The sequence below is a fragment of the Talpa occidentalis genome, unplaced genomic scaffold (assembly GCF_014898055.3).
Source record: "Talpa occidentalis isolate TD23 unplaced genomic scaffold, MPIMG_talOcc4v2.1 talOcc4.4, whole genome shotgun sequence".
Classification (NCBI taxonomy): Eukaryota; Metazoa; Chordata; class Mammalia; order Eulipotyphla; family Talpidae; genus Talpa; species Talpa occidentalis.
In genome coordinates this window covers 106,659,850-106,673,841 of record NW_023604295.1, presented here as the reverse complement: position 1 = coordinate 106,673,841, position 13,992 = coordinate 106,659,850, and the positions used below count along the sequence as shown (strand labels likewise).

At 47.5% G+C, this 13,992-nt stretch overlaps 1 protein-coding gene across 2 annotated transcripts in view; it reads right to left on the bottom strand.

Moving 5' to 3' along the window:
• Positions 1 to 543: 543 nt before the first annotated feature.
• The window catches only part of PRAG1 (PEAK1 related, kinase-activating pseudokinase 1), a 52,097-nt gene continuing 38,648 nt past the window's right edge, over positions 544 to 13,992 (bottom strand). Inside the window, exons 5-7 of one of the 2 annotated variants that reach the window (XM_037525990.2) lie at positions 11,498 to 12,258; positions 3,035 to 4,224; positions 544 to 1,146 (exon numbers count right to left, since the gene is read on the bottom strand). In XM_037525990.2, coding sequence (XP_037381887.1) covers positions 1,107 to 1,146; positions 3,035 to 4,224; positions 11,498 to 12,258 — 1,991 coding nt within the window. In that variant the 3' untranslated portion in view covers positions 544 to 1,106. Of the gene's footprint in view, positions 1,147 to 2,566; positions 4,225 to 11,497; positions 12,259 to 13,992 lie in introns of those variants that run through there. The other variant, XM_037525992.2, reaches the window with a different exon arrangement.

The window sequence follows — 13,992 nt, the reverse complement described above, 5'->3', positions numbered from 1 at the left end:
AGGGTTAAGTCGCAGCATTATGAAGCTATCCGCAGCTACTGCAGCAGGAGGTGACCCACATGGCTCAACAGACCTCTCCTGTCTCTCCTGCTGCTCCCCTCAGCAGTGCATTTCAGTAGATCTGCCTGTTCTGCTCCCCACTCTGTCTCTGGTGAATCCTCTCACCACCCCCTCACCCCCTGGGACTCTAGCCTGCACCCCAACTCCTATATGCATAAATAAATAAATTTTAAAAAAAAGAAAGGAGTGTAAGTCCTCCCACATACTGCTTGATGAACTCAGCTTGAACACTATAACCTTGGATTTCACCAAGGATGACTGTAAGAAATTGTCCTATGTAAAAAAATGGGTTTTTTTTTTTTTTTGGTTTGTTTTTAAGTGCTACTGGGGACATTATTCATTGTGTTTAAATAAGGAAATCCTTGACAGACTACCTTCTGAACTGTCACTGAACCCAGTAACTGTAAATTCCTAGTCCTTGCTCTATTTGTCCTTGTTCTGTTCCTGTTTTATCTTTTCTTACAGAAATTCTTTGTCCCTGCCCTCTTTATCTTTTTTTCTGCAGACAAAAACCATAGAAAACCAGACAAGACCAGCTGAGGCCAAGATGGAGGCAGAGTTAATACAAGGGTTAAGTTACAACCCTGTCACCATAGTAAGAAGCACACTCTCCAGCTCCGTGACAGATCTGGCAAGACAGAACTTGGAAGAAAAAGGAGTGTGAATTCAGGTCCTGAAAACTCCTGCCTATTTCTTTGAAATCATGATGACCCAGACCCTGTAGCCTCTCTCCTTTCTCAACAGTCTCCTATGTAAGTCCCTACTTCTTCCCACTTTGGGGGGAAGGCCTTAGAGCATGAGCTCCTGTCTCCATTTTTTAGCCAAGTAATAAAACCCTAAGCTTTATTCCAAAGACATTCCTGGACCTGTTTGAGTTTTAGGTAGGAAAAGAAATCAAGTGGTAAGTAAAAGCACCAAGCACTGGTGAAGGGTTTAGGAGCTGTTTCCTAAAATCCAACAAAGGATCCTGCAGTCAGTGGTTTCTACCATTTTTAGGTTGGTGGGCAGCTCGAAGCAGGTGTGATGTTTGATTTCTGTCATTCTTCTCAATCTGAATTAATTGCTCTAGTTTCTTTTTTTCCCAACCTGAAAAAAAAAATTTTGGTTTATTTTCATTCTGCTTTTTTACAATCTCAATTCTTTTTTTCTAGAGAGGATGGTATACAAGAAAGGTGCAATTAATTCAGACTTAAAATATGCCTCTTAAGACCTCTGTTTTCAAATGGCACTGCCTTTCCTGGCAGAATGCGTGGTTCCTCCCTCTCCATTGTTTATTTTCTTGAACTGGGAAAGAATAAGAAAGCAAAAGACAGCAAATTGAGGGTAGAAAGATTGCCTGGAAAATTCCCAGAAACTAACAACTGGCAAAATAATACCCTCTAAACAGATAGGTCCTATGGAGAATTATGATTTCCACGTTCAAACACTCTTTCTTCGTACAAACATAGTTGGAAGCTGGCTTCAACCAGTTCTTTTCCTCAAAGCTCAGGGAACAATTGAAATGACAAATGTGCTCCATGGGCTCTGTTTTCACTGCTGATGCAGGGAAATGCTATGTGTTTTACCTGCAGCCCAGGGCTGGCAGGTGGAGCTTACCAAGGGAGAGAAGCTACTCTGCAGAAGGGGATCGAAAGCTCGCTGTCCTGATGGTCCCTCATTCCCAGATTCCTAGGACTTCCATTAAAGTCTCTCTGCATTTGTTTTAAGCTGTCCATAGTTACTAGTGAGGTTTTAGGAATTAGCTCATAAGTTGGAAGGTTACTATTTTGGTAGAAATACAAGGGTTTGGGAGCAGTTTCTTTTCAGATGCGTAGTTATTGGTTTTTTGTATGTATCTAGTTTTGAGGAATGATCTGTTGCTTCCTAATTCTGTGTGTACTTTTAAAGACTATAGTAGATAGCAGGTGTTGATAGGGGTGTTAAGGGCTTACGTTTAAACATGGAAACCTGAAGGAGCTTTGAACAGCAAACTACTGTTCTGGGGGAGAACACCGGACCATTCATCCCCTTCGCCTGTCCCAGGAGGCTGATCCTGCCCTTTATGTCACTCGGGGGACTTGCTGTCTGGAGTCCCACTGGTCTGGGCCTGGAGATGTCAGCCGGGAAACAGTGGGCACAATTCCCTGCTCACTCTCTTCCCACCCCAGCCTGAGAGGCCTCAGGTCTCACATCTCCTGCAGCTGATCCTAATTCTGTGGTTCCAGCCCTTGCTTTTGCCTCATCACCCTTTGTTTTTTCTCTTTAACTTGCCTATACTTAGGTGTTAAGCCAACTGTGGTGATTCTGCGGGCTGCTGACCGAGGCAAATGGTAACCAGTTTCAGCAAACTGGAAATGGGTTTGGAGCTGTGGTGTTAAATTCCAAACCTCTGGGTTCTTCCCAAGACTGCTAGTGGGGAAGGATCAGGAAAGATGACTTGGTACCAACATGCAGGCCTCTGGCTCCCTGCTGCTTTGGCTCACGGGAAGCAGCGTAAGCCAGAGGGCACAGGGGGCAGCTGCTTCAGAAGCTGATATTCCACTGTACCCACCAGTTACTAGAGCACTCAGGTGCTTCTTGGAGATGAAAAAGCTTTGCTCATGACTAAATCAACATTTTTCTTTAAATGGAGGGTTTTGTTTTGTGTTTCTTAATAACCACTTGTCAAGAGGGTGAAGAGATCCCATAACGTGGTAGTGAGCTAGAGTCCAGATTTCATTCTGCTGGCAAAACTGTCCTCAAGACCATGCACTGAGCTAAAAATACATACAGCTGCGGCAGGCTTGGGGAGGCAAGGTGGCCAGGGTGGGCAAAGACATCCTCAGTCTTTCGTATTTATATATTTTATATATATATTACATCCAAGAATGATAGTCCTTTGTACCATTTCCCAGAGAGACATAGATGTTTCCAAGGCAAGGGAAGGGAGTGGGGTCTGGAAGGGGGTCAGGACAGGAGGGGTCAGCTAAAGTGCAGGGCTGGGGGCTGCGCTCACAGAAGCTGCAGGAGCTTCAGTGACTGTAAGAGGGCTCCAGGCTCCGCGGACGCCAGGTACTGGCAGCAAAGCCAGTCCTCCAGCTCCACCCCGCGCCTGCGGTCCACCGCCTTCTCAGCAAACTTCATCATCATCAGGGCCCGCTTCATGTCAATCCAGTTTCTCAGGGTGTTGAAGAGAACCTCCTCGGAGGTGCCGGGTTGCTCTACCAGGTCCCGCCGGGGGCCCCACAGCAGGCACTGCAGCACCCGCTTGGCTTCCCCTATGCGGATGCGCTTGATGGGGTCAGCCTCCAGCAGAAGGTGGGCGAGCTGCTGCAGGCCTGGTGAGTAGAGGGACAGCGGGGGCAAAGGGGGGAGGTCCTCCTGTCGGTAGTCCTGCTCCCGCAGCTGGGCCCGCACCTCGAAAGGGTTGGGCTGGTGGAGCAGCTCATAGATGAGGATGCCTGTTTGGAACTCATCGAATTTGCGGTACTGGGAGGCCGACACGATCTCGGGGGCCAGCCGGGCCTGGCTCTTTTTCTGCTGCAAGTTGGTAATGCTGCCTGGTTTTTGCTTGGCCTTCAGGAAGTTGCTGATGATGAGTCGGGGCAAGTGCTTCTCACCTGGCACTCCCTGGCAGGAAGGGACAGCAGGGTGGGTGGGAGTAACACTGGCTGGGGGACCTGCAGAGGGGCAAGAGGAGGGATTAACTGCAGTGGAAGGGGATGTGGTGGTGGGAGGGGCACTGGAGGTGGCAGAGGAGACAGGGGGTCCAGGGATAGCAGTGGAGGGGTTGGGGGAGGCCTGGGGGCTGCAATGCACCAGCAGCAAGTTCTCCAGGCACAGATCTCGGTGGATGATCCCGTGCTCCTTCAGATGCTCCAGCCCATTGCAGAGCTGCAGAAGCAGGAAGCACACGCGCCTCTCATAAACCTCCGGTTCAGACTGATGGCTGCTGGCCGAGTCCCGCACAAAGTCAGAGGCGGTCTGGTGGGGTACCTCTCGGGTGATGACCACCACACAGTCCTGTTCCTGGGCCGGGGGCTGCAGGGGCAGGGCAGGCAGCGGGTCCTTGGGCACATCGGGAGACGAGAGCATGCTGGAGGGCACGGAGGCGACAAAGTGACCGCAGTCCTGCTGGATGTTGAAGTGCACGGGCACAGAGGGGCTGTAGTACGAGGCCGTTTTGGGCTCAGGGGTTTTGCAGATCTGTCGAGAAAATGAGAAGTGGGGTCAAGATTGGGGTTCACTATTCTGTTGAACAACCGGTGCTGGGGCAACTAGATCTCTTAAAGGTGAACTGAAACCTTTCTTTAGGTAACCAATGTCATTTCATTCCACACACAGAGATGAACTCAAAATGGATCACATGAACTTAGGTGTAAGGGACACAGCTTGCAAATTTTAGAAGAAAGCATAGGAAAGAACCTTTGAGATTTTGGGCTGGGCAAATATTTCTCAGATACCACACCGGAAGCCTGATTCATTAATGGGAAAATTGATAATAATCAAACTTCAACTTTCTGTGCTTCAAAAGATACCATTAAGAAAATGGAAAGGTGCGGCAGACCTCTCCTTCCTTGCCTGCTGCTCCTCTCAGCAGTGTATTTCGTCAGTCTGCCTGTTCTGTTCCCCACTCTGTCTCTGGTGAATGCTCCCGCACATCTGGCCCGTACCCCAGTTCTTATATAAATAAAAAAAAGTGGAAAGATGGGCCTCCCTGGTGGCACAAGGGGTTAAGAGACAACCTATGAAGCTATCCACAGCCACTAGAGCATGAGTTTGATCCACGGCCAGGGAGCTACCCACATGGTTCAGCAGACCTCTCCTGTCTCACCCACTGCTCCCCTCAGCAGTGTATTTCAGTTAATCTACCTGTTTTGTTACCCGCTCTGTCTCTGGTGAATGCTCTCACCCTCACCCTACCCCCCACACCTCTGGCCTCTACCCCAGTTCTTGTATGCATAAATAAATAAATCTTAAAAAAAAATGGAAAGGCAGATAATAGACTGGAAGAAAGTGTTGCAAAACACATATCTGATAAAAGATCTGTACCCAGAATTTACAAAAAACCTACAACTCAAAAATGAGAAGATAAATTAACCAATCAGAAAGGGAACAGAAGATATTAATAGGCAGTTCTCCAGAAAAATATGTAAATAGTCACAAGTACATCAAAGCTCTTAGACATCACTACGAGTCATCAGGGAAGGCAAGTCAAAATCACAACAAGATACCTGTTGACACCCTCTGGCTATGACAGAAATGACAGACAACAAGAATTTGTAAGGATTGGAGAAATAAGAACTCTCACCTATTGCTGATTTTTGGAAATGTTAAAAGTGTTGCAGCCACTTTGAATGCATTTTGGCGATTTCTTTAAGTCAAAACAAATTATCATTACCCCATACAGAGTGGGTGTAGAGTAAGTAAAGTATCAGGTTTTTTTGCCTTCCTGCCATTAGGATTGATGATGGATCCCTGCGGTCCTGAATGCATGCCGGATGGCGGGCACCTGGAGTAGGGTGTGGGTATACATAAGTGGGTACACCTGGGTTGAGAGACTGTGCTTAATAAAGGTGGCATCACGGGAATGCCAAGAGAGAGGAAACAGAACAGCAGAGAGAAAGTGAAAAAAGAGGAAACGAGAGAGAGAAGGAGAACAGAGGACAGAACCAGTAGAGAAGCAGATGCCACGAGAGAATGCCGGCGAGCCCAAAAAGAGTGAAGATTTGCTGGGGGCTAGGAGGCCTGCCAGCTTCCTGGCCCACCGGCATCCCTGCCTGCCTTGTGCCTGGTAAATCCCAATAAAAGCCTGAAAAAATCGGGCCACCCTGGTGGCGCAGCGGTTGAGCGCTGGATTGCGAAGCTGCCCGCGGCCTCTGCAGCGCGGTTCGATCCCCGGCTGCTCCCCGGCCAACAGAGGAGGGTCCCGCATGGCGCGCAGACCTCCCCTGCCGCCCGCTGCTCCCCTCAGCAGTGTACTTCGGTCCTTCTGCCTGCTCTGCTCCCCGCTCTGGCTCTGGTGAATTCTCTCACCCTCCCGTGCTTCTGACTGTACCCAGTGCTTGTATAAACAAACAAATAAATAAATAAAATAAAATAAATCTTTAAAAAAAAGAAAAAGCCTGAAAAAGCTACCGACGGCTCCAGGACTCCTCCTTTATCCCATCTGCTCGGATCACAGAGAGATCCTGCACTGTGCCTTCCTGCTGCTACAGTGGGCTGGGCACATTCTCAGTAGTTTGCACAAACCGTTAGCCTTGCTCCTCACCCTTGTACCCAGATGGGTAGCTACCTGACACTGGATGTTTCTGACTCCAGGGTGTTCCCTTCTTGGAGAATCTTGGGCAGATGTGGACCCTAAACCTCTAGGACTTGGCCAAGTTTTCTTAAGCTGCCCTGGATCTAGTTTCTAGATCAAGAAGAAGATGCAGGCCTGCTAGCTGGCACAACATGCAAGGCTGATGTTAGTGGAACTGCTATGAGGAAGCACTTTTCCTTTAAGGATGAGTCATAGCAATTGAAATAAAATAGAAAGCTCTCCAGGGATAGTGAACCCAAGTGCCCAGGGAACCCTCTTCACTAAAGGTAGGCATAAACAAGCAGATGATCTCAAACTCCTCTGGGGAATCCCCACCACGGACTCCTTCCCACCTCCTCAACTTCTCCTTGTTCTAATGACTTTGCTAGCCACCTGAGGATCTTTAACTACACTGTCTTGTCTGGCTGCCACACGACTGGAGAATCTGCAGCCAGACATGAGGCCCTTGGTCAGGCTTCAGTGTTCCTGTAATTACCTTGAAAGCGCCTGAAGATGGCCTGTGGTCTCCTCTCTCAAAAAGATATTGTGCAACCTCAGTCATGCATCATAGGAGGTAAGGACAGTGTGTAATCCTGAGAAGAAAGGCGTCTTGCATCTGCCTATAAAATATCCTCCTGCAAATAATCCTCAAATACCCCCTTTGCGCTGTGGCCTTGCCCCACTGGAAGGATTACAGCTGTGTTTCTGAAGTGCCACGATGCTTACAGGTGATGTTTAGAAGTTCTCTCACCAGCACCTTTTCACAGAGACTTATTCATCTTGCAGCTATATACACCTTTTGGGCACGAAACCGGGGATAAAAGAGTTCAGGCTGAGGGAATTTGTGTAAAGGTAACGGGGGTGGAGGTGGGAGATAATACATTAATTTAGTGCTTTATTATAGAAGTAGGTTAGAAATAGAAGGAAGTTTACTTTATCCTTGACTTTGCTTCTTATGACACCAACAACGATTTTGGAATGCAGGGTTGCAGGCTGACTCTTACTCCTGCCCACCCCACTGCCAGCTTTCAATGGCAGTCTTCCAGAGCACTAGTCAACTAAAGGAAGTGGAGGGAGACTTTTAAAAAAATCCCATACATACCAACCACTGTATGGGCTTAGGATTGAAAAAAATCTTGATTTAAATATGACCTCTGCAAACACTGGCAAGTTGCACTTAATTCCTGTTATCTGCAGCAGTTATATTTTATTATGTAGCCACAAATATTGATTTAGTGAATCCTGAGCCATTGCTCCTAGAAGCGATATAAGGAAAGTTCTTGCAAGCCTCTTCCCCCTACTCTCTGCATGTCCAGGAATATCCACAAAACCAACACAAGTGCTGATGGGGTTATAAATACATGTCAGCAGTGGATTCACAAACAGAATCCACATAATTTTGGGAGAAGCTGCATTTCTTTCTAAGTCTGTCTCCTGCATATGGGGGTAGTGACAGTTGCTTCCTCACGGGCCACTGTGAGCCTGAAATGAAACAACACAGGTGTGTCTTTGGCTCAGGTCTAGCCTGGTGAGACTCAAGGGGAAAGGTTGCCATGGTGATTGTTCCCCAATCTAGCTGCAGCCATGTGGTATTGCAGCAATCCAGAGCTGGCTGGCAGGCTGGTGCACAACCCGGACAGGGCAGATGCCCAGGGGCCTTGGAAGTAATTTCCAAGAATCCCCTTACTCAGGGCTACTAGAGGCTGCGCCGCCCCCCCTCCCCCCCCCACAGGGTGCAGAGCTCCAGTGGAGCCCTTGACAGTTTGCATGAAGATGTAAATGAAGGTGCAGAGTAAATCACAACTGGGCCAGATGCCTTTCAAAATTACAGAGCTGGTACGCTGGCAACACATGAGGCTTCCTCACCACTGGCACTGGAGAGCTTGTGCCTGTGCCTGGAGCATATTAATATCACTGGTGCCCCTGACGTCATTCTACAGTGCGCATCGTGGGGTGCGGGTGGTAGAGGAGGGGGAGGGAAGAGGATTCTTCATCGCCATCTTCCTCTGCTCCACCCCCATTTCATTTTCAGAGGGGTTCTGAGCTTGGGTTTTGGCTCAAGAGCTTCACACAATCCTCTGGCTCAGCTCAAATTTCAAACTTTTTGCTGAGCCAAGTCTCATTTTCAACTGTGGAGCCCTTGCCTCATTCTTGGTTAAGAATCTAGGCTATGTCACGTTCTATTCAATAAAAAAGGTTCAGCCAGCTGAAAACAGGTCCCTAATTATGGAACTGGAGTTCTAGTTGAGGTATAAAACAGCTTTAAAAGACTCACACGGAGCTAACAGTCCTCCCCACCCCCCAGATATCCCTGGAGTGGGGCTACAAGAGCAGCTTTCATGTGGCTGCACAGGTCTTGAGCCCAGAATGGAGGCTCCAGCATTAGCAGAAGCAGGTGCGAGCCTGCTTTTGTCAATGGGGACTTCTGTGCTGGCTCCTGCTTACCATGCGCAGATGAAATGAGCTCAGCGACACACAGGCGGTGTGGAGGGGGCCCTCCCTCCTGTGGATTCCGGATGACTATTCAGTCTAGACTGGCTTGCTAACGAAGTGCAACAGCTGCACATGTGAAATGATGTTCCACTAACAGCCCCCCAACCCTCAGCCCATCTCCCAGCTACCAGGCCAGGCGCATTTGCAAATTGGTATTAGTGTTCCCCAGACTCTGAATATTTGAAGCCATTCTTCAAATTTCCTTTTCACACAGTGAGAGACAGTCCTGGAGTTGTTAAGAAGTCTCCAGGAAAGTGAACTAGGAGACCCCTGGGGTTCCCTCCCTTAGAGGGTGGAATCTGTCTTCTGGTTTCCTTATGGTTTCTATTTCTAATGACATTAGGATCAAAGCTTGCTTTTAACATCCTTTGGCAAAGCTGAGTTTTCTGCTTTGTTCTAAGGAGAATGTAGCTAATTCAATATTATTATAGGTCCAAGCTGTATATCATAATCACTTACAGATATAACCAAAACCCTCTCCCCTGAGGTTCTGATCCATGAGCGGATCTTGCCCCAGGTAACCACTTAGTTATTGCAATAGAGACACATCACTTTCTGGATCAGAAGGATTAGGCATCTTTATAGATGTTTTTTGCTTCCCAAAATGGAAAGATCAGCTGTCTCTTAACACTGAATGAGCTGCTGGGACCAGCCCCCAGGAGACAAGGTGAGCATGACAGGTGTACTTGAACACAGAAAAGGTTCAGGATAGAAGTCAGGGATGACTCACAGATCACTCTCTCAAGTTCACTGGGGCTAGCAAAAGGGAAGAGCTTCCGGGCCTCCCCGGTGGCGCAGTGGGTTGAGCACTGTGCTGTGAAGCTGTCCACAGTCTCTGCAGCGCAGGTGGGTTTGATTCCTGGCCGGCCAGGGAGATACCCACATGGCGCAGCAGACCTCTCCTGTCTCCCACTGCTCCCCTCACCAGTGTTTTCGGTCTGCTTGTTCTACTCCCCGCTCTGTCTCTGCGAATTCTCTCACCCTCCTGCGCCTCTGGCCTGTACTCCAGTTCTTGTATAAATAAATAAATTTTTTAAAAAAGGGGACTTTCAGGGAGTTCAAATTTAGGATGTTCTCGTTGGTTGGGACAGAACCCTAGTTGGCTGGGATAGAACCTGGATGATCATGTTAAGCTCACGGGAGGGTCCACTCACTTTTCTCCCTGCTGACCACAGCACCATTCTGAGAGGAAGGGAGATGCCAGGATTTATCTTTTAATTGTGGCTGAAGGAGGGGCAGAGGAGGATGGCTTTATAAATGAAGTGGCTGCTGGGATTAGATATAAAGAGGCAAAGTTCAAGGAGTAGTACAGACTGATTCAGGAAGCTGTGTTTTCTCATCTTGTGCCTGCTGTCTAGGCCACAGGACCTAATCTTTTGGGGACTTGATTTCTGACAATAAGCTGGATCTTCTGAGCAGCCACCCCCTTCTAGTTTGTTCACAGGAAGGCAGCAAGTAATTACAGGTAGCCCCTTGAACATAAAATCAGGGGTTCCCAATTAATATTTTATGGTGGTGTCCAAAGGAAAAATCTCAATGTAAAATTCACCATAATTTTCCTTGGCTAATAGTCACAATATTTAAAAAATATTGCTGGCAAGCAGGAAGCTACCCCATCAAGCCATTTTTTTGTTAGTTTACCTACTGTATTTCTTTTTCTAACTGGAAATAAAAAGATGTTTTGGGACAGGTGGGGGAAGAAAAGAGCTTAGGGACTCCCTCTTTGCTTCCCACAAAAGCCTGCCTTTCTAAAAAGGTCATAGGCCCACCAGATATTCAAAGAACACCAAAAAAAGATAAAAAAGGAGAGGTCACATGAAAGGACCAGAGCTGGCGGCAGATCCCAGAGTGGCCAGCTGGGTGCAGACAGCTGACAAGGCTGTCCAGAGCTGCACCCTTAGAGCTGTGGGGTGTCGCAGCAACAGCCCTGATCCATCCTCAAAGAGTAAAAGAGGTCTGTGACCCTGGACCTGTTACTTGACTTATCTGAACTTAATTGTCCTTAACTGATAGGAGTGTAGCATAAGATTTGGAGACAAAAAAAAAAAAAAAACAAAAAAACGGTTTCAAATCCTATCAGCCACTAACTTAGCCGAGGGTAGATTACTTAAGCATTCTAAGCCTCAGATTCCCCATCTATTAAACTACTTTGTGAGGATTCAAGGTCATGCAGTTAATACGCCCAGAAGACTAAATATACAGCGAATGTTCAACCATCACCTTATTGTTCAAGATGATGCCTAGGTTGAACTCTCCTGGCTCCAGCATTTGAAGAACACTATCTTAATTGTCCATCTCCCTTACTAGAGTATAAGCTGAATCCACAGGTGCTTTAGTTCTTCTCTATATAATCAGATCTGCGTAAAATACCCAGCATAGAGAAGGCACCTGGTAAAGACCACCTCTGTCTTTACTGAATGAACTCTGTTGCATTAAAAGGCAACTACTTTGTTAATCTAACTAGATCACACATTCAGTCCTGAATCTTATATTAATAATACATGAGATTCATTGCCTCGTGTCCTGGGTCAGCCAGAGTGTGAAATCAGGGGCATTAAGTTTTATGAGGAATCTTAGGAATCAACTCTTCCTGAAGTCTGGGGGGTGAAAGCACTTGCTCTTGCCACAGTGCTCAAAGTCAGGACCAGCTGGCTGACTGCAGAATGGAAGGAGGGTGGTACCTACTTTCACAGCATAGGTGCTGCCGGGGTCCTCGGAGCAGGTGGCACAGTAATAAATGGCATCTCCCGAGTCACAGCAGGGCTTGTTACAAGTCAGCTTGAAGAGTGACCAGTTGTTCTCATTGAAGTGCAGCTCCTTTTTCTGGCCGCCCATGAAGAGGTCCTCACACTTGGTCACGAGGCGGAGCAGGGACTGGGCATAGAGCCCCCCCAGCTTCTTATAGGTGCCATCCTTGTTGCTGATGCTGCTCAGGAGGCTGTGGAGGTGCAGCTGGGTGCTGCTGGTGGAGGCCTGGCTGGACACACTTAGCTGAGAGGAGGAGGTCGAGGGGACCCCTTTGCACTGGATGCCGGGGCTCCCGCAGATGCTTTTGCTGCCCACTGGCCCCGGTGCTGGGACCCAGTGGCCATTGCCTTTGAAAGTTTTCTCCAGAGGCTCAGAAGAGAAGACATGGTGTTGGCGGTTCCCAGGGCCATACCTGGAGGAATAGCTTAAGTGGGAGTCCTCGTGGACACAGACATTGGTTTCCGAGTGGCTAGGGTTCAGCTTGGGACTTGCTGTTCTTGTCTTGGGGGAGCCTTGGGTCCAGAAGAAGCCATCTGGTGAAGAAGCTGCCCGGCTCACTATCTTTTTCTGCGGGAGAGGCGGGGGCTGCAGAGAGCTGCTGGGGGACACATCCTCAGTGGAGCCCGAGGGGAATGAAACAGGAGCGAAGAGCTTCTTTCCACTGTTGGTGGGCGAGTGAGTAGGCTCAGAGGATGGGCCTGAAAGAGAAACAGAAACAATCAGGCTAGAGGTCAATGCCATTGCTGCCAGGGTCCTGTGGGTGGTATTTTTTTGTTTGTTTGTTTTGGTCATAGCAATTTATTTCATTTTAATTTCTTTCTTTTATTTAATTTTATTTTTATATTCCCCATACAATTGTAACCCCCTTATTTTGACCCCAATCCCTCCTTTTCCCGCTCCCCCACCCCATAGTGTGTCTCTGGTTCATAGTTGTTATTGATTTTTGATTTTTTTTTTCTTATAGCTATTCTTTTTCCTGGTCCCTTATTTAGGTTTTCTAGATTCCTGCTATGAGTGACTTAATTTCTTTCTTGAAGAGACAATATATGCTCAATGAACAAAATTAAAAATGCAAAAAAGTAAACAGTAGAAATGAAGTCTTCCTCTTACCCTGTCCCTAAGCACCCTGTTCCTCCCATCAGAGCAAACCACTGCTGGTAATTTCTCACACATCCTTCTGGAATATATCAAATGACCCAAGTAAATGAACAAGCACATCTTTACACAAAGGAGCAGCAACAGTGGCCACTGTTAAGAACATTGCTTTTCTGCATTTGACACTAGATCTTAGGGAAATTTTCACATCAAATGTAGAGATCTAATTCTTAACAGCCATTCCATAATATATCATCTCAGGCAACTTTCTTTAACCAATACTTTATTTAACCAATCTCCTCTGGGTGGTAGGAAATCCTAATCGCCACTAATGTCAGCAGGCTCTGAAACCCTAGAGTCCCCCCACTCCCACCCCCATCAACACTCCAGGAGGAAGCCTGGTCAGATGAAGGCTCAGGTGGCAGCTGAAGCACTTCCTCCACCTCCTCCCTCGAGCAGCAGAGGTGGAGATGGGAGGCAGAAGAGTACTCACTGGCCCCTAGGCTAATAAAGGGAAGAGCAGGCCCCCTATGGATGAGGCTTTCAAAGGTCAAGAAGCCTTAGCCACCAAGTAACCAGACTGGTGAGCAAGAGGGCTGGTGGGTGAGTAGAAACATGCCCATTTCCTGGCCTTTATGCTACCTTTGAGAGGTCTGATTCTCAACATGCAGGAGGAGGGGTTGGGGAGCAGAATGTGATCAGAAATCCCTGCTCAGTGCTTTAATTAACACCTTCAATTATGGGGGCTTTGGTGGTTAGTGTGGTGTGGCAACATACACTCAAGAGGTGTGACCCTATACCCTAAATAACATACTGTGCTCTAAACCAATGTTACCAAATAATACATCAATAACATGAGATTATTAATTAAAAAAAATCAGCCCCTCCAGTGAGAGGGAAGTCTGAGTACGGTTGGTCTTACGGCTCCTGGTTTAGCTGGCTGGGGAGGTTTCTGAAAATGAGCTTCTACACAAGCCTCTCTTTAAGCCTGGTGCTTATTTCCCAATCTTAACTGGTTCATCTCCCTGTATGTCTCTCCTTGATGCCACCACCATGTCCCTTTCTGTAGACCTGGACTCTGAACTGGGGGTGGACAGCAGAATGAAGCCATAACTACCTACTGACCTTACCCAATCCATTTTCTTCATTTTAAAAATATCCAGAAATCATTGTGGTGAAGGCCCCTTCCAGCACTAATAGTCTATAATTTCAGCCACTCTCCCATGTTCAACCTCTCCTAATAGGTATTTTGTCTCAAAGCTGCCCCTGAAATAAAATACCTCTGGGCAGAGAGTTACGTTGCTTCAACATTCTCTATCTTTAGTTGACACAATTGC